The sequence below is a fragment of the Typha latifolia genome, chromosome 1 (genome assembly GCF_019914945.1).
Source record: "Typha latifolia isolate L0001 chromosome 1, TyphaL0001v2, whole genome shotgun sequence".
Classification (NCBI taxonomy): Eukaryota; Viridiplantae; Streptophyta; class Magnoliopsida; order Poales; family Typhaceae; genus Typha; species Typha latifolia.
In genome coordinates, this window is record NC_133086.1 from 19503241 (window position 1) to 19529322 (window position 26082).

The following is a 26082-nucleotide window of genomic DNA, read 5'->3' on the forward strand; positions in this document are numbered from 1 at the left end:
TGAAGCTAGCCCCACTTTTTCATTTTATTGGATCATGAAGCTAACTCTGTTTGATATATTGGTTGGATATTTAGCCAACCTACCTAAGAAACGGAGGCTGAAAGTCATCAGTTAACTCAAATATTTATATTTCAAATTTTAATAAAAGCTTATTCTGGTATTGCCTGTAATTGAACTAGCCGTTCATAAGATTTTAAATGAGGTTATGCAATTTACAGCTTAAAGAGTGAAAAGAAACCAAGTGAAGCGAGACTGTACAAATAATCAAAACCTCCACCAGCCTTGGGTGTCTATCTAGTGAAGAACTTTGTCACATAGCACTTGTAAAGGAGATCAATGAGCAAAGCATATAAATACTTGTTGATAATCTTGATCCAGTTAAGATGTCCAGGCATTCGTTCGAGTAAGTCGGATCTGGTAGAAAGATCAATCGTGTTAAATTGAATGAACAAAGTTGGCATTGAACAGGAAATGCAAACTAAATCCAACCTGTGCAAAAGCATAAATTGCTCGCAGAATCCGAGCATAGTCCGTGCCAAGCATTTGAATCACAACATCAGCCAAAAATGTACCCCACATTCTGCATAGAATAGCACAAAAGCAATTGTCATAAGATAAACACCCTAACAGAACAAAAGAATTATGTAGGTTTATAAAAATGGGAATTAGGTTGTAACAACCTTCGCCTCACTCGACAAAGTTAAGTATGAAACGAGATATCTAAGATGGACTTCAAGGCCTTGTTTAGTTTGAGATTAAGCCCCAAACTCGATTAGTTAGTCTCATTTCATTTCTTAGTATTAATTTTTTGAAAAGTAAACTTAATTAGATATAAAAAAGCTAAAAAAATATTTAATTATTAAACCAGTTTAGGGATTCCTTAATAAGTTCAAAAAGGTCCCTAAACTCAAACCAAATATAGCTCAAGATATTTCAAAAGTGACGATGTTTGATCTAAGACAATAGGGGTTTCCCAGTATAGTTCCAAAATGAAGAAACAACATACAGTGGTCCAAGGAACATCATGAGACTCCTAAGGCCAAGATACCGTGATGCGGCATGAGCCAAGCCCTGCACGCATTTCAATTTGTATGCTTCAAGAGGGTTTGAACCATCAAACTTCAGAAATTACAAAACAGAAGAAACCTGCATTTATTGTGTAAGAGATACTGAGGAAGAAAAAATGACCTGTCTAGCTGCAAGCAAACCAGCTCTAGACTCCAAATTAACAGCTGCCAGTTGCCCACCCTGATAGCCATCAGGAGTGTATCGTTAGAAAAGAGACAGGAGCATAATAAAATACAAGGATAAAGATGTTAGTCGTTCAATCCTGAAACTAAATCATACTTGTATTACAAATGAAATCCCTGAAGTATTTTATGATTTCTAACATGATATCACAATCATCTGCGATAATAAATATAAAAAGGTATTTTATTCTTTCGAGTAAAATGATTTGATGTTTTAAAATGAGAAGATCATAAGAAAAAGAAATAAGAAATAAGAACGCTCAGAACTTTCAGCACTGAATAACAAAACCAACAGTTGCATCCAAGGCATATTTCAATCTGAACTTGAGTACGAGAAATTCAATTGCATTTGTTTCTTTATTTGAACAGTACAGATAGAACAAGTAAAAGCCATACCCAAATTTTTCGGACTGGAGGAACAGTTACAGATGAAAAGGATATAGATAAATTGATATTTGGTCAGATTTGGATAGTAGTCACCGGTGTGGTAAGTAGTCTGAATTTGAGATTGCGGCCACTAGAAAAGTGACCAATTGAGACTCAGGACATTGCAAGCAGAGGTCAACGTACTGCCACTTAAGAGAAACTTATTTTTAGCAATCCAAGGTGCTCGAGAATTTAGGTATTGGGTGACAGAGTTGCATATTAAAAAAATATAAAGTGTAAAGCAAAAGGAAATTGAAGAACATTATGAAGAAAAAGATACTACAATTTAACAGATATAATGATGTGCAGAAAGAATTGCTTATCCATGTTTTGCATATTTTTTATGCGATAGAAAGGTAACAAGCATGCACAAGTATATCGGATAGACCGAATAAAATTTAGGAATATGCAGAGTTAACTATCTGACAGCAAGATAAAGATTACTATCTAACGACAAGATAAAGATTCTGGAGGTAACAACTACAATGAAAGCTTTCACAGGCATCAAGAGAATATCCTCTTTTCCTTTAAATGGACAAGATAGATACTTGGATACTCAAAAAGCATAAGAGAAAGTGAACATAAATGATCGAATAACGCGGACAAAAATCAAACAGTGATACAAATTAAAATTAGAAAACACAGAAAGCTACAAATGGCAAAAATAAATAAGGAATCATGGTGTAACTAAATGATAATTCATCTAACCCAAATAAGCATCTATAGGTGATCGCATTTATACAATGTTTATACAGTAATTATTGAACTGTTAGACAATAGATCTCACAATCCATCAGATGAATATAAGGATGTCAATGAAGGCTTAATTACATCAGTGGCTTGACGAAATATAGAAAGCATTTACAACATAAATCAATCATTAATTGGATTATGATTTTTTTCTCGCCTATTAAGCTAAACAGATAAAGTTTGTTTATTCTTATGATCTCTCACAGCAAAAGAATGCAGCAGTAACTTGTTAAAAGAATAAGATGAGTACATTTACAGAAAAATTTATATATACCCGTTTAATGAGTTCATTCTTTATCTCATAGTTGGCAGCCTCTAGCAGCATCTTTCCAGATAGTCGTTTAGCTAACTATCACAATTGTTGAGAAAATGCAATCAATAACATATAGAGAGGATAGAACTAAAAATGTAAGGGCATGAAGAAACCTACATACCAACTGATAAATCTTTTCCAGAGTCAACACGCCACCACCCTTTCAAAAGATAAACAAAGTACATAATCCCAATAGGAATGGATCAGAGAATTACAGAGTATTTTAGAAAGGAACCTTCAAAAATATTTTTTGGAACTCTTTTGCCCCAACCCTCAAGGCTGCATCTGCAAGGACCTTCCATTTGCTTAGTCCAACTTCAAGAGTTGCATTATTTCTTGAAGGTCTGGAGTCATCCCACAGAAATGAAATTGGGTCTGTCTGTTGACTAAATCCAAAATGGTTGATAAAAAAGTTAGCTAAATAAGCATGAGGGGGAAGGAAATTTACGCAAGAGGATTCTCTGCATGACGCATAAGATATGTTACTCCAATGTCCAGCAATTACAAGAAAGTGGAAAATCAGATGCCTAAAGAATAGTTCATCATAATTCTTTGGATCTCAGCATAAGGCTTGTTTCTTTTATATATCAATTACTATGGGAACACTTAAGCTGGGGAAGCATTTCCTAACCCAAGTACTATCAAAAGCCTTTAACCGTGAAAATGAAAACATATTCCACAAATCTAGCTATTACTATTCAACTAGCCTCGAGGACAAAGATTAGAAAAACAAAATGCTAAAAGAAGAAACTTATACCCAAAATAAAGAAGAACTACTGCAGGATTGTCTCTCAAATGAGGAAAACACCTACAGGACAACTCGCTTTTTTACGCAGTTTTACCTCTTCTTTTTTATCAATTGTATCTGCCAAATATATTATAAATACAACATTATATCATATTTAAGCATCAAATGGTCTTTTATAGTCTATTCTGCTAGAAATACCTTTGTCTTGAAAGTATAATAGCTCACTAAGATACCAATAACAACTACCAACTTTTGGTATTTATTAGCTATCCTGCTGCAAGGAAAGCTTCCAAGCATGGATTTCAAGAGCCATTTCCTTCTTTCATAATTTCTACTTTTTATATTCAAATGAAAGTACCTTGAATATTCTTTCAACAGGTGAAGGAAAATTTCTACTTCCAGATCTGCTGTAGACAATTTACTAGAGCAAGGAACACTGAGTTTTTTTCTTACGCCAAGTAAGACACTCCTGTATGAAGGCCTCCAGCCCCTAGGAAGGTCAGCAATGAAAAGAATCATATACCAGCTATAGCTATAGACCTACCAAAATTAGAAAATACTAAGATTCAATTGTAGATACAATGTAACATAATATATACAGATGTTATGGAAGACTAACAATATATTATAACATAACATACATATTATAAAGGCTTGAAAAATGGTTACATTTATATTGACTCAGGTCATCATAAGCACACAAGTGTGCTATAAATATAAGGCATATAAAACTGAAAGTAAATGATGCATCAAATGAAAAGGAAAATCTCTAAAGATAAGCTCTTCACTGACCGTATAACTGAACGGGCATCTGCAGCGAGATAGAAGAATCTTGACTCTAAATTTGATATAAAGATATCTCGTTCCTCAATATCATCTAAATCCATATCATAATCAGCATCTTGTCTGCTTGTAACTGATTTCAGCAAGGGGCTGAAGTAGCTGGAAAAAAAAAAAACTTTGTTAGCTTATGCTATCGATGAATGACTGACTGGGTGTTTACTGGACAACAATGTCTTGAAAAGCGGCCGCGGGTGGCGGACGGTCACCCCACCGCCCAGTGCCTAAGCGTAAGGCGGGCGACAAGGCAGGTGAAAAGGCGGTCTAGCATTTTTAATATAAATAAATAAATAAGTATAGTATATAGTATATACATAATTTTTAATAGTGCTAAACCAAAACACTAAATAACATAATCACATTGGCTAATTGCTTACTAGTGATAACTGAATAGCTGAGATATCTGATTACTAACTCTAGTTTATTCACATGAATCACATATCAAAATTCTCTAATCTGAAATTATATACTTAAATAGCAGGCAATTAGTAATTCCTCCAATTAATAATGCATGACAGTGAAAAAAAGATTCCTTCTCGCAATATTAATTCAATAATTCATAAACCAATTAGCAATTAACTCCTCTAAATTTCTAATTAATTTCTATAACTGTATATCATAGCAGATTAAGAGTAATTAAAAAATTAAGCTAGGAAAATTGGGAACATTTAAGCTTGGGGAAGAAAACAATAGACCCATTGATTCATAATGGGAGAGAGTGGGAGAGAGTGAGAGAAACTGAGAGAGTGAGTGAGAGAGAGAAGAGATGAGTACTGTTGTGAGAGAGATTAATTGAGAGAGAGTGGGAGAGAGAGAGCATCGCACGCTGCCTGTCGGTTGTCGACTTCGCTGCGGTCGCCACCTTTTGCTACCGCCGGCTATGGAAGAGCTTGCTGATGAGAGATATGCAGAGAGAGAGAGAGAGAGAGAGAGAGAGAGAGAGAGAGAGAGAGAGAGAGAGAGATCAGCGTAGCGTTTGGTTTTTTTTTATATTGGTTAGTTTTATTAAACCCAATCCGTTATAAAACCCGACCTGCTCACTAATAACCGCATCTCAACTTGGTGGGCCGAAGCGCTGGCCTGCTAAGTCAGGCTAGGCAGCCCGCCAAGCTGCTTGGTCGCCTTTTGTCAACGCCTTTCAACATGGCAGGGCGGCCGGCCACCTTTTCCACTTTTCAAAACAGTGCTGGACAATTGAATGCTTTAACTTCTAAGAGATAAAGGACAGATCCAAGTATACAATACATTTAATCGGATGTATGATGTACTATCACAGAATGTACTAATCTTCATCATAAAAGTTTCATGGTTATTTTCCATTTACCTGCGGAGTCCTTCGTCAATGCAATAGCATGTCACATGGCTAAAAAATTAGCAACTTCGTAACACTGGACTTAATAAAGGAAGGTGTTTGTAGTCAGCATCCTTCTAAAAATCTATTACCAACAAAGAAGGTTCTCAAATAAATAAGAGAAGAGGAGAGGAAATGGCACAAATGAGGAGAACAACAAATAGATTCTGAAGCGGAGGGAAAAATAAAAAACAAAGGGAACATGAAGGAACCAGTACATAGTTATGGAAACAATATAATTCCCCACTTGCTGAACAAAAGAATGACATAAGTTAATCAATTTATAAGTTGTTTCAGTTGTAACATTACATCCTCTTTCACTTGAACATTTTGCAATTGTATTACTACTATTACCTCAATGACCCTACCTTTAAATATGTTGATTCCAAATTCCTAAAGATAAACTTCAGAATAACTGTAAAAGTTATCAGATTAACAAACAATAATCTACAAATAAATAACATATATACTACACAAATACACGCAAAGACCGATTCTAATTAACCAGTTCAAAATTTTCAGTTGACCATCAAATTAGAAGAATCGAAATAGTACGACAAATACCTACCTAGGCCCGAAAAGAATACCTTCAAGTTCCAACAGTTCACAATCCGAAGCAAGCTCAAGCACTAACCTCAGTTCTGGATCAAATGTCTCTGCATAAAAAACACCAAAACACTAATAATACTTTTAATACATCATAAATATCTATAAAAAAAACGAAATTTCTCGCCACCACCTCTTGGGGTCGAAATCGCGGCATGAGGAGGACGGGGCCGAAACGTCGAGAGGCAATCCCCACGGCCAATCGAACCAGGAACCCTCCATTCTCCGGCCATCTCGAGCTTGGCTTTCGAATCCTCTCGGCGAAAGGAGATAAGAGAAGAGGAGAAGAGACGGGGTCTGCTGCATCCAGTGATGGAGGTCGGGGACGCCGAGATGGAGATGGGGTGGGGAGCGATGGATACCATCGATTTCGTTGCGAGAAGGGCTCGAGGTGGGAGACGAAGGAAGCCTTCACTCCTTGCTCCGCTATTGGGAGCTCCGAAGGAGTTCGCACTCGAGTCGCCCTTGGTTTAGCGAGCTGACGTCCTTATGTTTTGGCTGATATAAAAGTAAACAAAACTAAAAGAGGAAAAGAAAAAAAGTTTCGTATAATTAAGGGATTTTCATTTGTGAATATGGGGATAATAGTCGTTAAAATTGATTTTGATTAGAGTTATGGTCCAAATTTTATTAGCCAGTGCGAGATATCATAGAGTAATGCTTTATCCATCGTTTAGGAATTCCAAATGTCTCTTTAATTACCAATTCAATTAATTGAGAAGGGTGAATCCTTTGGTTTTGCTTTGTTCTTGAGTTTATTTTGAGGCATTTACTGACCAAGAAAGTTTAGAGTAGAGATGGCGATATTTTATACTTTGAAAGACCCCCTTCTTTCTTTCGTTCTGGGAATTTCTTAAGCAGTCCTTGTCTCTTATTCCCTGCAGTAGCGAAGCAAAATGGCAGTTATATTAGCCAGTTTTCAACTATTTTCACTGTTGGACCACGATATGGTCGATGATTCAAATCATAAGAATACCAGCTAACGATATTAGCTACGATATGCCCACAAAATATGAAAATCTGACATGAAAATTATAAGGTACTATTATACAATGTTAAACATAACACCATCTAAATAATATCATAATATTCTTCTAGTTTGTAATCTTTCACAATCATTTATGAAGTCAACCGAATGATTTCAGTGTTAGATCCACGCATCATAATGTCTTACGGAAAAAAAATACTTTCTAAGTGCATATGCAATTGGAAACTCATACAGCGATTACGACTTTGGATTCAAGATCTGAAAATACAAACAATTGTCTGAAATTTGCAGGAAAATGTAATGGTACAGACTTGTTCTCCCAGATATTTTTCGGAAGTACAGACAAATGGACCAATACACTTGCTTCCACCAGTGCAACAAATGGAGGAAGTTCAGCTCAACATCAGAGAAAATAACCTGTACGTCCATTGGCTGTTTCCGGTCCTGTGAATTCAAACTTTTCCTCTCTCGCATAGGTTATAATTATAAAAAGCACGAGGCTAAGGGCCATACCTAGCATCATCCGTGACTGAGTTTATTCACATTTGATAGATCGATATATATGGCGGACAAACAACAAGGCAGCACGGAAGCCAACAGTGCCAAGCATGAGGAAGAAACCATAGCAGATGCAGGCCATATAACCAAAAAAGAAGGATGTTTGCATGAATCCTGACATGTCTGATCGAGCATAGTAGTAGTACCAACAGTACCCATATATGAATAAACCAGTTGATCCACCACAAAGGAATGCCCTGCATCAGAAAGAGAAGAGTACTCCTTAACCACAAAGAACAAGGGAAAAAGAAACTACAAGAGGAAGCATTTTTAATATGAAATTTCTAGAATAAGAAATTCAAGGGCAAGGGACAGCATGCAAGACATCTTTAGGCCTTGGACACTAATAAATTATAAATTTAGAAAAGAAAAGAAGAAATTGTACGGTGGAGCAATTGTAATAAATAGCTCGAGTTATCATTAAATGTCATCCCGATAAGAAAGAAGCTATCTGTACTTAAACAGCTCCCTTAGTTACTTTGATAACAAAATAGACTCTGAAGTACCAAATCACAATGAAAGAAGCAAGTCTGGTAGTGAGAAAATGGTTGTTGCTGATATAAGATAAAGCTATTATACTGATGAACTGTGTTGATTAAACTTCGAACAACGAGAAAGGTTGAAGTCTAGCAGTGTTTAAATTGTCGACACAAATAAAGTCAGAATTGTTTGTAGAATAAATTACACACAGCCTACAAATAGAGGAGCATAAACTCAGTATAAATGTCTAATGAGGCAGAAATATGCATCATAATATCTACTTTGATCTAGGATGAACTCATATTTACTATAATAATATGCAACAGAACTAAGAATAAAAGTCCTTCTAAGCATGAATCAAAAGCTAAAGTGATGAGCAAACCAACATAACTCAGAAAATGGAACTTTGGTAATGAGCATATCATCTGAAGTACCAAATAAATAACAGTCATTAGCTTAATACTTGATAGTGAATATCTGGCTTACCTCCACCACCATTCATGATCTTCAGAAGCTAGTTGAAAGTAGGTCAATGCCACTGTGATGAAGGCAGTGACAATAAGGAGAATAATGAAGACTATGAACAGGATGCTGTAGATTGTGTATATTCTGTGACCCCATACACTGGCAAAGATATAGTAAAGTTCAATGTAAATGGCACTAAATGGAAGAAAACCAGCCATTGCCATTTGTGGAATAGTCCCACGGTACCATGGTAGTGGTGGGATCTCTCTAGGATATTTGGTAGTTCGACAAGGAGCTTGAAATTCTACTTTGCTGTTTTTACCAGCAATCCCACCGAGAACAAGCAAAGGAGAGGTTACGAGTGTCCAAATCAGAATAATAACTAAAATGGTGCCAAATGGCAGTGCTGCTGTAGCACTATATACAATGGCAACAGTGTTAAGAAAGCAGAATGTTAAGAAAAGAGGTCCACAGAAGAGGCATCCTGTCAAAAGCAAATTCCTTACCTGCAAAACAAATTTTAAAAAGAAAACTCAATACGCCATGTCATATTTCTGGATCCTGGTCTTTGAAACATTGAGTAGAAGCTGTCTATGAAAAAAATATACATGAAACATAACAGATGATTAAAGAAAAGAGCAGCCACACACCCAGTTTTTCCCTTCAAGTTGACAATAGAAATTGGACGCAACATAACCAGCAATACCAGATGTAAGTGCATAAATTACAACCAGTGCAGTGAAAAGAGCTCCCCTGTTGTAGGGGTAGAATACACCCACCAGGGCAAGAACAAATATGAAAATCGTACTGCAATGCCAATAAAAGACATATTAGAAAGAATGAGAAGAAACTAAATAAATTGTGCTATAGGATTCAAGAATAGACAAATTTACGATGCACTGCTCCAAAGGACATAAAATGAGTAGTAGATAGAAAATATTGTCAAGGAAGCTTACAGAGCAAAAAGTTGTGTGCCAGAACCAACACAAGCAGCAAACAGTGACTTATTCTGCGGATACCTAAAGACATCACCATGGATATACTTCCATCCAGTCTCTTCTTGTTCTTCTGCCGATTCCTCATCATGAGCATACCTTTATTCATATACACGTAAAGTTTGAGCGCATAAGTCATTATAAACATAGCTTAAAAACTGAGAAACAGATAAATATTTCAAGAAAAGAATAGTATTCAATCACAGCTGATGGTAGCAGTATCAGAAAACCATGTCTCGGAAATACAATGTAATTCCAGTAAATCTCCAGATATGCAGCATGTAATTACCAAGGAAACACTCACTATATCATGCATCCATCCATGACTTCTAGGTTCTTAAAAACAAGCCACAAGATGCATATTAGAAATTTGATCATAGGCTCAAAGTGAAAAAAATAAATAGAATTATACCACATGAAGCTTATAGCATGGCATGACAACCCATTACAATAATAAATTACTAGAAAATCTCACAAAATTTTTTAAATAATTTGAGTTTTTCTTATTAAACAATTCTTCAAGAAATCCTGTGGACACTCTCATACAATAGATGGACACTAATGCAGAAAGAAAAAAAAATAAATTCAAGCGACGGGTTTAAAGTTCTTGAAAACAATAGCAAGAATTATCTTAAAAGAGCAAAGAATTGATGTAATGACAGAGTGTAGCGGAAAATAAATCCATTAAAAGTTTCAAAATTGCAAGGCAGATCTTACTTGACAAAGTCATTCTTCAGTACTCTCATTAGAATTGTGGCAAGAAATCCTGTAAGTAACAGTACTGTCACACATGAGTTAATTATTGAGAACCAATGGATCTCCAAGTGATGTGGCAGTGAGGATGACTGCGAGTACTTCTCCATCCTCTTCTCAAAGGGTGTGGCCGTCTCCTTCCACTTTACCGAGTAGAAGAACTCCACCTCTGTCGCTTTGTCCTCAGTGATCTCCGCTAAAGCATTGGGAACTGTCTGGGCGTTGATCTCAATAACCCGGTCATTGTTGTAAAGAACCTCAAAATGAGTATGTGTGTAAAGGAAGTACTTGTACTCGCTTGGGTCAGCCTTGCCTTCCCTATCGACCTTCCCGATGAATCCCCATACGGGTAGGTCATCATAGTACATCTGGAAGTAATAGTCTTTGGTGACAGCATTCTTGAACTGCATTACATCTTCTTTTGTTAGCTTCTTCTTGCATACCAATTTGGAGTCAAGGTCAACATGGAAGTCGAGCTTGTACGGAGAATCAACAAGACGGTCTCCATTCAAAACTTCGCCAAGAGCTTCCGTTTTCTCCTTCATATGTTCTGGTACCAAAATTAGGAAAGAGAAGACATTGAGCTTGTCGTTCAAACATAAGAGACATAAATGAACTGCTGAAGGAAGTCAAAAGCAAACCTGGAGAGCAGAATGGGAGATCAAAGTACCGATAAGTCTCACTGCAACAGGAACAATTAAGGCACAAGAGTTACATGAAAATACAATGATATTTACACCCCAAAAATTAATTAACTGCAGCAATTGTTTACCGAATTTCTTATTTGGCACAATGAGAACAATACCAAACACTAGCAAAATCTACCGTGGTTTCATTTTTTATCTTAATCAAAGCTCAGCAACTGTGGCGTAATCATCAAATCTCATGATGCTCATAGTTTTCAATGTTACTTCTTCGATCCGGACAAAGAACAAAACAATCAGCAAACTTAGAGTCAAACCAGCAAATATTCGAACTTGACCCAAAAATTCGCGCAATCGTCTGTACTTCAACCCGAACCATTAAAGTACCACGAAAAAACCAGATCTTTCCACAGTATCACCATAAAATCCACAGTTACAACAATTATTAGACCAAGAGACAGAGACTTCGAAACTTCAGAACAGCTCAGATCCGAAGAGACGGGAGCAGATCTGATGTAAAAGGAGCAGAAACAAAGACTAAACCTGGAAAAGAAGCGAAGACGAGAAAAATTACTTCTTACCTAGGGTTGTGGAACGGACCGACCTTGTTGGCGTAGAGTGGAACCGGATCCCCGGCCTTGTATCGGTGATCCGATGCGTCCGACAACACACCGGCGACACCAAAACAGAACATCGCAACTATCGCCGCCATCAAATTGATCGATCCCATCTCTCTCTCTCTCTCTCCCTCTCTCTCTCTCTCTCTCCCCCTATCCTTTGACGCGAGAAGTATTATATCAGTAGAAGCTGGCCGATGAAGTATAATTCTTCCACAAAAATGTCATTTCCTTTTTATTTTGGCCAAAAAAACCCTCACTTTTGTACTTGAAAATAAAACAAATTAAAATTCTCAATTAAGAACACCTTAGCGTACGTATTAACGTATAAAATAATCTTCTTTTCTTTAAGGTAAAAACAATTATACTCCTTTCTATCGTAAATATCTTTTCCTCTGCCATTAAATAATGTTACTTGATCCAAAGGAAAACTTTTTTCCTAAATAAATACCAATTAATCTGTACATATACATATTATATATATATATATATATATATATATATATATATATTTGTTTAGCCCATCAAAAGAAATTTTCAATGTAACCTACTGCAAGGGAAATATTACAGTAACAGATTCTACTATAATATTAGATCATAATACAAGAGATGAAAGGTATAATTCAACCTAATTGAATATGATTGAGATACGGATGGTATCAGCAAAATTATAGTAGCTACATCATGTTTGTAAATCAATTTCCTAATGCCCTTATTTGACTTTTATTTTCCTTAGTAAGAATACCATGACTTCTCAATTTAGGGATTTGAACACAATTTTGGCAAAAGATACAGCATATAGTACATATGCTGCTAAATAAGAAATTAATATAAATAAATTTTATTTTCTATTTTTTATTAGAAGTTGAGACAATAATGTAATTAAAGTGAATGTTAACATAATGTAGAACCCAATTTAGCTATCGGAATACAATGTTGTATGAAATCTATCAACAAATTTCTTTTTTCTCTCTTTTTTTTTTATAGATATTGCTCGTGAGTCTGATATTAAGTTTCAAAGGTATAATAAAGTTTAGATGTATTAACAAAAGAGAGAATATGTATTAGCATGACCAACTAAGAAAGCATGAGTGACGAGTTAATTTAACAAATAATAGGTACATATCAAAACACAACTCAAAAGAAAATCTCTACAAGAGGGCTAATTAATTTTAAACACACACTAAGCACCAATTTAGAGAGCTACCATTGCCCGCACCATCTTGTCATCTATAACTATCTAAACCACATGTGACACTTACATACGACGAGAAATAAAAAGAAAAATAAACTACACAAAAAATTCACAACAATTTCCAAGGTCCCAATAATAATTGCGGCCCTCTATTTTACTTTATTATTATTTGTTTTGATAAAAACTACTTTGCTTTATGGGAATAATTATTGTGGTCCACCATTAGATTGTTTAACGGAATTATAAACGAAAACTATATTATAATATATACAGTTATTGAATTATTTATTTGAATGTTTATTTAGAAGTTATAACCACAACTTAAATTGGGTTGGTCATCGTCCGGCATTAGTTTTTGTTGCTATTAATTGGTTAATTAAGAGAAAATTATCTAATTATTTTACTTAAGGAGCTAGACGTGCCTAATGACCCTGTCGTGCTAGTTAACGTGGCCTCTATGAGTATTAAACAAGACTACTTAGTCGATTGATGCATGCATGATGGTGCCTTAGCACACACTATTATTATTGGAATTTTACTATGATCGTACAAAAGAACAGAGATCTTAAATTGGGCCGGGTTCATGAAGCGGGCATAGCTCATCCGCTAAAGCTAGCGCGAAAGCACGTGCGGTCCACGTGGGAAAGGCTCGTACAAAACCTCATACTAGTATACTACTCTTGGGCCTTGGCTCTTGCACATCGCCTGCGCAACTTTCGAGTCCGTAGTCGATGGATCGAGAAGCTTCGTCTCCGTCACCGGAATCCGACCACCGGGAAACCCTAAATGAGGAGGGGGAAAGAGAAGAAGACCCTAACCCTACCCTGAACCCTGAACCCTCAATCCCTTCTCTATTCCCCCTGTTTCCCTTTTCTTCAAACGCTTCCTCCAACCCCAGCTCCTTCAACGGTCCCCAGTGGCTCTCGAATCCCAGCTTCACCTTCGATGTATCCGCCTTGCCGGATCCTGGCGCTGCTTCTGGAGACGTAGGGCACGAGTTGGCGAGTCCAGACTCCGATGACGATGCTCCCACTGTAGAAGCCCCTGAAGCGCGGCCGAGGTCGTATGATCTGGTGCCTTCCTCGCCCTCTCCGTCGTCTTCCGAGGAGGAGAGGAAGCACAGGAGGAGTAAGAGGAGGAAGAAGAGGAAGAGGGAGAAGGAGGGGGTGGACGATGGGGGTTCGAGGAAGTCGGGGATTCGAGCGTGGGCGGGATCAGATAGGATGCCGGCGAAGGATTACTACTTTGATGTCCGAGGGGATAGGGATAATTTGGCTTTCGGTTGTCTCTACAGGTGCGTTTGTGTTGACAAAGAATTGTTTATGCAAATACCTCAACTCTCGTAGGATGCATTCTTTTGTTTGTTATAGTTTAGTAGGCTTGGTTGTTATTCTGGCTATATCTTTATCCTAGTTAAGCTTCAACAATTTACTTTTAACTATAACAATACTGTGTAGTTGAACAGGTAATGGCGTCATTTGACAAACGGAGTAGAAGCATATGCTTTCATTTGGGGGTTTGAGGGCTTATTTTTATCCTTGTATCTCATTCTGTTCACTTCTTTCCGCTTTGTTTTATTTTAGTGTATCTGAATATTTTTTTCAGCAGAACTGAAATTATAATTTCGGTCCGATTCTGTTCATTCTATTCACAAGGCTATGTGAGAATGCCAATTTTCTCATCGGACGCTGTGCTGCACAATATCTTGAATATTGGTTTTTCTTTTCTGATTGATTTGGTATTCACTACTTTATACGGTTGAAATATCAATAGGCATTGCAAATCTGCTGTTGTTATCCTAGTGTTATTTAATCTCTCGCCTTTTTCTTATTTCATGTAATTAAACAAGTGCAAGTTGCTAGTTATTGCAATCTGTGATCAAAAGAGTTGATATATTTGGGGTTTACTAGTTTCCAATTGGACTTCCTAATGTAAGAACTAAACTGCAGAATGGATATTGCACGGTACAAGCGCCAAGATCCGATTAAATTGTCTGGTCTTAATTTCCAAGTGTTGTATCGTTGGAGACCTTCAGCTTCACAAATAGATGTAGATGAAGATCAAGATGCACTCGACAACAAAATGAGAGCAGGAGGGCGCTATTATTCAGTAAAATATGCGACTCTAGAACGAGACAAGGGTTTCAAGCATGTGAAAAATATTGAGAAAAAGATTCCGTCAGTGGTATCTGAAGAATTTGTATCTTTAGAGTTACATTCTTTTGCTGAAAATGCTGGCAATATTTCAAAATCAGAGGAGCAGATTGAGGAATCTTGGGAAGATGAATTAATTAGAAGGACGAGGGAGTTCAACAAAATGTCTAGGGAGTTTCCTCATGATGAAAAAGTCTGGTTGGCCTTCGCTGATTTTCAGGTACATGGACATTAATATCAAGGGTGGTACGTGGTGTCTATTGTTGGTTATATTGTGATGCTGTCTTTATAGGGTCCTAATTTATTGTACATTTGCTATAAATTATAGTTCCTCAGAGAATATTAGGGGGGACTAATTAAGAATTGCTTTTGTTCTAAACTAGGACAAAATTGCAAGTGGCCAACCTCAAAAGGCTGCTCGCCTACAAACTATTGAAAAGAAGATCAGTATACTAGAGAAGGCCGTGGAGCTTAATCCAGACAGCGAAGACTTGCTAATTTCTCTTTTGAAGTCTTATAGGGACAGGGATGGCATTGATAATCTCTTGGCAAAATGGGAGAAAGTACTGATGCAACATTCTGATAGTTCTAAATTATGGAAGGAGTATTTACTTGTTTGCCAAGGCGAGTTCTCCCGGTTCAAGGTCTCAGAGATAAGGAAGAGTTATGCTTATGCTATCCAAGCTTTATCTTCAGCTTGCGACAAACTGAGTAGGCAGGTTCCATTTTTCATTTCTATCTTCTCTTTCAGATATATCTACCAGTATTCCCTTTTTTTGATGACATGTATCTTCTTTCCAGAAGATTTTCTGCTTAACTTATATTCAACTAGGCACCATAAACTTCTCTTTAGCTGTCCATCAAAGAAGTTCATAAACATGGTAAATGATTTGTTTCCTCCTTGATCAGAACTCTAGGTGGATATGCATAGTACCTTTAACAGTGCTTTGAATAAGGCCCAAAAATAACTTACCAGGAATACTTTGCTGGTATATACTCTTTTCATGGTTTTATTTAATGGTTTTTTCACATAAGTGATTCCTTTTTCTTTAAGTTCCCGGGGAAAGTGGTAATTTTGTCTCTTAATTAGATATTCTGAAAACTGGTTGCAAAAGTTGCAGCATATGGTGGAGAGCATGTGCTCTCAAGAACAATTTTAGGTTGGTCCACAAAAACTAGATCTGTGCATAACTTTAGTTGTTATGAGTTCATTAAATCTAATTTTATTATAAATTAGGTAGTTGTTAGCTTTTGACAACTTGACTTGGTTAAGCTCTTCTGCACGTGCAGTTTTCTATAAATCTCATTTTATTCTATAAAGAAGAAGCTCCGGCCATTTTGGCTGGTTTGGAGGAGCTTTCCAAGCTTTCCCCAAACGCCGCAGCATGGCTATTCGGCGACTGCCAAACTGCTGTCAGTTGGATTAACTCTCCTTGGTAGCCGTCCTTCCTCCTTTTATCCTGAACTTGCCTTGATTTCTAAGCCTGCCATAGTCTCTGATGTTCTTTTAACTGAAATCCTCTAGGAATAGATGTCTCTGTCCTTCCTCCTTTTACCCTGAACTTGCGTTGATTTCAGCTAAAACGTTGAAATCTATTAAAAATTTATGTAATGATGGTTGTGAACTTGCAAAACTCTGATGCCAAAGCAGAAAAATAGAAGTCACTGCAGGCTATGGAAAGCTCTGGAGTTCTAGTGAGAATGTTGGATTACAGTGTTGTTGTCACGTTCGGAGGCTGAGTCCTTATACCTGAGTTAAAAAAACCAAATCATACCTTAACTATAATGTGCCTCCTGACAGGATTTTCTGTTTGAATGGGAACTTATAATTATTAATGTTGTACTTCTAGTTGCATAGGTGAGAATGGACTTGTAAGCAGCTTGATTTGAGATTTTAAATATGTGATTGATTTAATTTACTCTGGTTTATTCCATTAGTTTTACTTTTCTCTGTTAAACTTTTTTATTTTCCTTTTCTTGCAGCGGCTTTCTTTTCTTTAGCTTGTATAATTCTTGTTTTTTTCCCTAATGTTCTACAATCTCATTTGCTGGGTCCATTCATTCTTTTCCACTTTCACACATTTTTGGTTCATGACTATATGAGGAAAAGACGTTTTTGTAATTAAGTAGCTGTTTACAGTTTCTAGGGATTTGCAAATTGCAATGTCAATGTTGCAGTTTCCATTTTCCTTTTCTTTTAACTTCTTTTTGTGAACTCTGATGCAGGATTCTCAAACTAAGGAATCCTCGCTAATTCAGCTAGAAACTGGTCTGGTAGATATATTTCTAAGTCTTTGCAGGTTTGAGTGGCAAACCGGCTACCAAGAATTAGCAACAGGATTATTTCAAGCTGAATTAGAGTACAGCTTGTTTTACCCAACCCTACTTCTCACATCGCACAGCAAACAAAGACTCTTTGAGCACTTCTGGAATAGTGATGGTGCGAGGATTGGAGAAGATGGAGCAGTTGGGTGGTCTAAGTGGTTAGAAAAGGATGAGAGTAGGCAAAAAGTGTTTACGCAGGAAAGCCCACAAGAAACTGAACTAGGAGGCTGGAGTGGTTGGTTTAACCCTTCATCAAGGAAGAGCGAAACAAGTGAAGAGCCAGATAAATTAATAGAAGGTGATGAAAATGATGATAACATCAGTAGTGATGACACTGCACTAAATGATGATGTCGAATCATTGCTTAAAAAGCTAGGAGTCAATGTAGATGTTGAATCTAGTAGTGAGGTTAAAGATGCAAAAACTTGGAATAAATGGTCTTCGGAGGAATTATCAAGGGCAAAAAAGCAGTGGATGCCTGTTCGTGAACATTCTGGTAACCGTTTCTTTTTTGATACTTTTTTCATGGTTTAGTTGATTACTTTTGTTCCAATCTGACATGCCTAATTTTCTTCATTGCCCTCAATATGCATGTTCCTTTTAACCTCGGAAATCAGTGCCCATCGACTCTGATGATGGTTTTGATCGAGAAGGCAATGAGCAACTTTCAAGGGTGATTTCATTTGAAGATGTGAATGATTACTTATTCTCTTTGTCATCAGCAGAGGCTCGTTTATCTTTAGTGTGCCAGTTCATTGATTTTTATGGTGGCAAAATTTCTCAATGGTAATTTCTTTAATCCATATCTATTTGATTCTAGCCCATTTTTTGAAATTAATCCTTAACATACATTTGTGTGAATAGCTGAAAATATAACTCGTTTGACACTTTTGACTCTAATTTTCCGTGTTACAAAGCTTGATATTGGAAGATTAATGCTTTGTCTTTTTGGTAATTAATCAAAAACTTTAGTTGTTCTATCTAACTTTTATCTTGTATCAAAGAGAGCTTTAGCATTAGCTATTTTGTCACTTTTAGCTTTTATTTATCCTTCTCTATGTTTATAACAACTGTCTAAGATTTTAAGGTATCTACAATTTTTAAGAGTAATTTAGTGGCTGAAACTTTGCATAAACGGAAGCCTTTGTGATACAGGGGTAGTGAAATTCAATAGCATCCTTTTGCTATCATCGTTGAATCCTATCATGCCTCATCAATTAATGGGAACTAATCTTTACACCATCAAGTTTGCATATTTGGAGGATCAATGTACGAAGAACCATCGACTGTCTTAAACATGCACATTTTTCTGATAAGTGTGTTGGGTCTCTAATGCAACTGTTTCCAAATGGGCCTTATGTAGAAAAGGAGAACCTTTTTTAAGGAAAAGGGGGATAATCATGGGTATCCCTATATTAGTTAGGTTCATGTACCATAAGACTTTGCTGTTTTATGGTTAACGAATGAAGCTTAAATATCCCTATATTAGTCTCCTCTTTGATTTTGCCTGAGTATGATATCACAGTAATTGAAACATAGCACGACTTTTGTATGATTAGCATTGCTTAAGCTTGCATAATCTTGATTCCATCATATGGTTTGAGTTTTAAGGATATACTTTTAGCTGGATTTCAGACCTGTTTTTACCTTTAGTCCCAATATTGCAACTACAACTATAGGTTCATATGTCAAGAATAGCTTGCTATAAGAAATTTAAGCATAATCTGGTTCTCAAGAATGAATGCATCTCTTCCGTTCATGAATCAAACCAAATAAAGATATGGGAAATAAACAAAGAAATCTGTTTAATGAACTTAAAGCTCAGTCTTTAAGACTATAAGAGATTCAATGAAGTTTAGGAAGTGTTCTAATTTTTGCAGGATATAATTTCAGCCATTTACAAATAAGAGGACCAAATAAACCATTGGAAAGTATAGCATTTGTTTAGCATAGGGAAAAGAAAGGAGTAGGGGGAGAAAGTAGGTAATTCAAGATCGATGTATAAGTAATGGGGAAGGGGAGATCTTATCATAAAGGAGGGAGGAGAATGGAGCAATGGAGCATACATGAGAGTGATAAGTGCGAGAAAATGAAGATACACAAACTCGGTTCAATAGAGAGTTGAAGAGAAAGTATTAAAGAATGGAAAGAGTGAATCCTTGGTTAATCTGATTACTTGCTTACATTTTCACTATATATGTTTGTGCTTTCTCGAGCATTAGCATCAATAATTATTTATAGGTTTCTCACTTTTTTTTTACTGCGACATCTACCTTTCAGGACATGTACAAACAAACCAAGTTGGATTGATTTGATTCTCAGTTTAGAGATTCTACCAGATCCTATATTAGATCATCTAAAAGTTGTTTCGGAGCTAGTAAACAGGAATGAAGTTTCTTCTAGTCATCTTATACTGGAATCTCTGTTGGACAGCTCAAAAGATTTTTCAATTAGTACTAAGATGATTGAATTTGTACGCAATGCAATATTGCTCTGTCTTGATGTCTTCCCACGTTATCATATGTTGGAAGAAGCTGTTCTCATTGCCGAAGAAAAGTTGGTGACTCAAATGAATTATTCATCTTGCTCAGTTAATCCGTCACGAGCATTAGCTAAAATCCTACTGAAAAAAGATCGGCAGGTACTCTTGGAAATCGGTCATGTTTGTATGCACTGATATGTTCTTTCCACTCTATTACATCATCTCTGATTGTCTGTCACTGTTGTTGAAATTCTCTTTTATATGTTATGCTCTCTTCTGTCTAATGGAAGTAAACAGACGATTGTTTTTGTAAAATGGTTACCTACAGTGATTTTTTCTTTCTTTCTTTTTTACATTTTGATTTTATACGGTCTTGTAGTATTTGCCATTATAGATCATGCATGATTTTTGGAGATATTCTTTCTGGAAAAAATTTCGCTATTAGTGTTCATAGAGCTTTATAAAGTAGGTTAACCATTTGCACATTTTGAATCCTATGCATGTTTTAAAGCATTGATGTATGTTGCCTTTTATTATTTGCCAACATATCCTTTGATCTTAGGGTTTCATAGGCAATTTTAATGACTTTTGGAACTGAATGCGATGCTTAGTCAGTTATGTTACAGTCTTTCAGATAGGCCAGATATTCTGTAGGAAGCTTGCCTAGTGCATGGAACATGTATTTTCTTGTTCATTAAATGCATATTACAATCTTATATGCTAATTTGGTTCTCTTCTGCTGGGACTGTCATCAAAAGAGATGTTTTAAGTTTATCTTGTTGCCTTCTCTTTCAAAACACCGCTGCTTTTTTTTTCCAAGCCTCTTCATCCCCTCTTTTTCTTTGTTTTTCCCTGGCCAATCAATCCTCACAAGCACTATCTTTGGCCTCTTACAATATGCAGTCAGATCTGGTGACCTTTATCTTCTGTCCTCTCCTCCTGCCTCTTCTTATTCCATCTCTTTCCACTTTCTGCCTACTGCAGTGCTTATCTGCTTGCACTCAAATAGGCCATCTTCCCTAGCCCACTATTCCATCAAAACTTGGAAGCCTGCTCCCTTAATCTTTGTTTACTGTGACTCTGGCCCTCTTCTTTCCCTCATTGTGAGTAGAATTCAGCTGTGGACTCCCTTGAAAATCAATCATCTTATGAAACATTAATTTCAACCAGATTATCTTAAAGTTCTCATGTTATTATAATGGCTAACCTCTTTCTGATATTGTCTGCCAATTTTCTTATATGAAAGGATTTGTTACTTTGCGGCATATATGCGCGAAGAGAGGCCACTCATGGGAATATGGAGCTTGCAAGGAAGATATTTGACATGGCTTTATCATCTGTTGATGGGCTTCCAAAGGTATGGTCTTACTCTATCAGCATGCTAGTATTGTCTAATGAATTACGATGCTCAAGTCTTCTGTTAAAATATGCTCCTCACTGTAAAATGCCTGCCTCTTCTAACTGGCGTCAGATTACACAATTGAAAATGCTTGTATCAGCTTGTTATTAGATATTGAAAGCATGTTATCATAGAAATTATCCCACATAGATTGTCAAGATGCTATATATTCTCGAATGGAATATTCTCCAGTGTAAACTGATTTTTCCAGCTGAAGGCAACAACTTGTAATGAAGCACCCATAAGGATGCATGCAAGAAGTCTATTGCTTATATGATTATTTAGCGGAAGTTTTTGTAACGCCAAACTTTTTGCAGGTAAGTGACTTGATGTGATTGGATACACCATGAGTTATCAACATCTCTGGTGGAAGGTTTTTAAAACCAGGATAAGTTTCCTTTTTTTGTCTATTTAGGAGGAGAAGCAAATTATGTATTATCTATCAAAAACATTGTTAAATGAAGGGTTCAACCTTTGCTGGGATATCTTCGTCATTCTATTTCCTTATGTACTTTTTTTTCCTTTTTCTAGCTTTTGAAAGCCCATTAAAGCATTAATGATTCTGCCAGTGATTTGTCATTGATCAGACATATTTCACCCTATGAATCTACCTTAACTTCATGCATCAATTTGTTACTGTTCGAACCAACAGACAATCAATATGAATTGTAACTTACCTTGAAACTTGCTTAATTTTTATGACATAATCTATGGTCATGTCCTATGGTATTACTTTTCGTCACTCTCTTTGTTCTTTATTCATCTGTGTCCACATGATACAGTGTCCAAATCTTGATTTTCGTAATATACCGTCATCATTTTTCCCTGCTTTTTTTGGTTGATGCATCCTAGCCCTTGGTGGACAATGTAGTCGGTCAAAGGTAATGTAGAGTACTTTGCTTCTTGTTTTGTAGTTCAAAACCAAATTTCCAGTTATTATCTTTCAGCCTGCCATCTTTTTTTTTTTCAAAAATAAATAAATAAATAAAAGTGCAAAGAGATTTTTTTTTCTTTTGTGAAATGCATGTGTTCTCTGGCATGTGTTCTCTGTCAGTCAGTAATCCCTATGTGGATTAGGTATTGTTCGGTTAGCTTCTTGTATTGCTTCTAACTGACATTTTACTTTGTCTTGGCTCTTCATTAAGTCCTGCCACTTGGCAAGTTTCTATTGAAGCCTATGGATCTCTTATGGTTCCATTGAGCTTGTTGAAATACTTTCGCTTTTTTTTATAGTTGTGGCTTGTTTTTGCTATGTTAAATAACAGGTTCTCCTAGCTTGATCTTCTACCCTCTTAAAACATCTCTTGTTGGTCATCGATATCAAAATATTAACATGTCTTCATTTAAACTGGTGGATCAGGACCGTCAAGAAAGCATTCCTCTTCTTTATTTCTGGTATGCTGATACAGAAATGACAACATCCAATTCAGACAACACTATTGAGTTGCCTTTGCAGCGTGCCATCCACATTTTATCCTGTTTAGGTAGCAATACCAAGTACACTCCTTTTAAGTGTGCAGCATCAAGTCCTCAAATATTGAGAGCACGCCAAGGGTTCAAAGAGCAAATTAAAAGCTTACGATCCACATGGGCTCGTGGTGTTATCAAAGAACACTCTATTGCTCTCATTTTCTCGGCTTCTTTGTTTGAATCCTTGACTTCTGGTTGCTCTGCTGGTCTTGAAATTATAGAGGAGGCATTTACGATGGCACTTCCAGGTCAGTAATGTTCTTTTGGCAATTGAATGTTTATGTAATGATCCACTTCTCCAGCTCCCCTGTTAGCTAACATAAGTGTTTTCTCAGATAGAAGATGTCATAGCTTGGAACTGGAATCCTTGTGGGTTTATTACATTGGAATGCTCCAGAAGAATCTTAAACAGATGAGGTTCTCAAGGATGTGGAGGAGCATAACACAAGGGTTGCAAATATATCCTTACAATCCGAAAACTTTTACAGCGATGTTAGAACTAAGTTGCCTTTATTCTGTTCCCAACAGAGTTCGTCTTATGTTTGACAAATGTAGTCGAAGGTAAATTTGTCCTTCATCTCTTAGAGCGTGTTTATTATTTACGTAAGCTTCAGCTGGATATTAGCTTAGAAAAGCTTGGTTGCTGTTCTTTCATATTATTCTTTTTGTTCTTTCCAATAATTACTGTATAGAAGCATCTGTTACACAGAGACAAATTCCAACTTTTTTTCGTTTGTTATTATCTTGTAGGCAAATTTCTTTTTGAATAGATCTTTGGCTTAGACACATTCTTGTGTTGCATAAGAAGGTCAATCAAATGAATGATTTCATGGCATACAAAAGTTCAATTGTGAATCTTTACAATGCCCATATTTGCCTCAACGTTGAGAGAATGTTATTAATACTTGCCCTCTTATCCCTAGAGTCTTATCTCTAGTCATTTGAGATCTCTAATAATTTGGACGGTTTCTGTTTTCTCCACTAAATGCTATTTTGGCTCTAAGGCAGAAAATTCACCTATCTAAGTGCTTGACAATAACTTTGGCACAAAAGATTAATGTTTAGAATGGTTATCATCTGCGCACTCATCCACTTTTTGATGTTAAATAATATTTTGATATTTAAACTGCTATCTATGTTCTGATTTTCTTGTCTGATGATATTTTTGCAGTCACTAGAATTCTACTGCATAATAGCTAAGCTTGTGTTTGATGGAATTATGGAATCATAAGTTAAGCATGGGTTGTCTCTTTGATAATGTTCTCTTCAAGCTAATTCTCTTCTGAATTGTCTCTTTCAGCTAATCCTTTTGATGGTCACTTAGTTGCAAATCAATTACTCTTGCTTCATATTATTTTGAGCCTGCATAAGTTTTTAGCATGCACAATTAAAAGTGCCAGTGCAAACTGACAGATCGGCTGTGGATCTTCATTGGAAATTTGATGCTCAATTTGTTACAATGTTTTCCTATTTTTTATCTTAAATTATCTGTGATAATATTATTTTATTCTTGCCATTTTCGAGGATTCTTGTTTGGAATCATACTGATTTCATCTCATGCTTCCCAGAAATCCATCTGTAATTGTGTGGCTTTTTGCCTTGTCTTTTGAATGGGATAAAGCTGGATCACAGCATAGGATTCACGGGCTGTTTGAGAGAGCTTTAGCAGATGAGAAATTGCAGAAGTCAGTTCTCTTATGGCGTTGCTACCTGGCATACGAGGCAGACATAGCATGTAATCCTTCTGCTGCAAGAAGAGTTCTCTTCAGAGCTATTCATGCTTGTCCATGGTATGACTCTGTCCCGTAGGATTTGAAAATGATGAAATGCTATTTATTATTTGTGTTTAGGTTTCCCTGCAATAGACAAGTGGTTATTTATCTGCAACAGATATTGGAAATGCTCTTACTATATATATAGTTGTTCTTGCTGTACACGACCTTTTTTTTTTGTTGCGTCTGCTCTGGTTATTCTTAATCATCACTCTCTTGGTACGGTTAGTAAACTATCATATTAATTTTGGATTAAAAAATTGGTTCACTCCTCTCATTGTGGACTTCTAATGCATTTTGATTTTGCCCACTTGGTTTTTTAGGTCTAAAAGGTTATGGCTTGATGGATTCCAGAAATTAAGCTCAATTTTGACTGTGAAGGAGCTATCAGATCTTCAGGAAGTTATGCGTGATAAAGAATTGCACATTCGTACTGATATATATGAGATCCTACTGCAGGATGAGATGGAAGCGTGACATTTCTTTTTCGTTATTTTCCTTGTATTTATATGTACGCATGTAAACCTGTCAAGCTGGGTAAAATCTCCCGTTACACAATAATTGTTCTTCAAGTAGAGATCTCATGCTATCATATAATCTCACTCTGGTTGTTGGCTGGCAGATTAAATCCACGTGCAGATACCTGCCAGAAATATTTAGCAGCAAAAATGAGCTCTTCATCAAGCTTTGCATTATTCGAAGATTTACAAAGATATCAAGGACATGATTCCACCGTGAAGATCCATTGATCGCAACAGTAAAGACACTTTACTGACCGAATGATCGCAATCACCCGTTCTTCCATTCATGTTTGCATCAGTACTGTACCACTCTTTACTCTGCACCTGAGGAGTGCATGCAATAACAACTCCAAACTCCACAGTGCAAAGAGCAAAAGTTGAACGCTCTTGTACAATTGTTCAGAGAAAGGCATCAGCCTTCTCGTATCTTTAGTAGGTATCATTCAATCCTTTTTGTGCTACAGTTCCCCCCCAAAAACAGTCAATGCTTATGGAGCCGGTATGACTATCACTGAGGCCTGATCAAGACCTCTACAAAGTCCGACTTCAAGGATCACTTTAGGAAGATTGAGGAATCTTTGCACCGGAATTGGTGTAAGAATGGGACTTTCACAGAGCAGCTCTCTGCCCCCATGTCTGCCTATGCCCTAAGGCTGCATTAGCTATATAAATTTGGTGTACCACCTATATCTCCACTAGCACGAATTACGACACAAAGGTACGGCAAAGCTAATCATTCATCCATTCAGGCCTTTGCTTGAGCAATCTTTGGAGGAACAGTTCGATTTTAAACTTTTTATGAGATGAGAGAGGTGGAAGTGTAAGGCGTGGTTTGTATTGGCTTTGGAGACTTTCGGTTGTACGCATGGAGTACAGCTGATATAGTTGGCTGCTTTCCGATATGTGACCTTGTATCAAATCTTCAACGCCATGGAAAATTAAAGTCCCATGGCTACAAAAGTTGTCGGGATTTTCATCATT

At 36.6% G+C, this 26082-nt stretch overlaps 3 protein-coding genes across 7 annotated transcripts; 1 reads left to right on the forward strand and 2 right to left on the reverse strand.

Annotated features, from left to right (window-relative positions):
* Nucleotides 1-136: 136 nt before the first annotated feature.
* Nucleotides 137-6781, reverse strand: LOC140786317 (uncharacterized). Of its 3 annotated transcripts, XM_073134644.1 has the most exons (11): nt 6418-6779; nt 6247-6334; nt 4280-4429; nt 3846-3977; nt 2975-3125; nt 2861-2899; nt 2701-2775; nt 1189-1248; nt 1007-1071; nt 490-580; nt 137-414 (listed from the first exon to the last, which is right to left on the reverse strand). In XM_073134644.1, exons 1-11 carry the CDS (start codon nt 6647-6649, stop codon nt 379-381), a joined length of 1119 nt encoding a protein of 372 aa, XP_072990745.1. In that variant the 5' UTR covers nt 6650-6779; the 3' UTR covers nt 137-378. The 3 variants fall into 3 exon arrangements, 2 of the variants coding, with proteins under 2 accessions (XP_072990745.1, XP_072990758.1); XR_012108597.1 differs by lacking the exon at nt 1007-1071 and having other exon boundaries at nt 6418-6781; XM_073134657.1 differs by lacking the exons at nt 6247-6334; nt 6418-6779 and adding an exon at nt 5652-5672.
* Nucleotides 6782-7490: 709 nt separating this feature from the next.
* On the reverse strand, nt 7491-11985 carry LOC140793801 (transmembrane 9 superfamily member 3-like). The gene is made up of 7 exons (XM_073145512.1): nt 11749-11985; nt 11165-11205; nt 10488-11073; nt 9732-9869; nt 9426-9582; nt 8797-9281; nt 7491-8027 (listed from the first exon to the last, which is right to left on the reverse strand). Exons 1-7 carry the CDS (start codon nt 11895-11897, stop codon nt 7808-7810), a joined length of 1776 nt encoding a protein of 591 aa, XP_073001613.1. The 5' UTR covers nt 11898-11985; the 3' UTR covers nt 7491-7807.
* A 1674-nt stretch (nt 11986-13659) lies between these two features.
* LOC140790431 (uncharacterized) lies at nt 13660-26080 on the forward strand. 3 transcript variants are annotated; one of them, XR_012109404.1, is made up of 12 exons: nt 13660-14273; nt 14929-15352; nt 15516-15851; nt 17359-17953; nt 18075-18243; nt 19738-20098; nt 21186-21296; nt 22699-23056; nt 23144-23369; nt 24377-24598; nt 24904-25117; nt 25203-26080. XR_012109404.1 is itself a non-coding variant. In XM_073140536.1 (12 exons), exons 1-11 carry the CDS (start codon nt 13711-13713, stop codon nt 25055-25057), a joined length of 3519 nt encoding a protein of 1172 aa, XP_072996637.1. In that variant the 5' UTR covers nt 13660-13710; the 3' UTR covers nt 25058-25091; nt 25203-25343. The 3 variants fall into 3 exon arrangements, 2 of the variants coding, with proteins under 2 accessions (XP_072996637.1, XP_072996628.1); XM_073140536.1 differs by having other exon boundaries at nt 24904-25091; nt 25203-25343; XM_073140527.1 differs by having other exon boundaries at nt 24904-26080.
* The last annotated feature ends 2 nt before the right edge of the window (nt 26081-26082 follow it).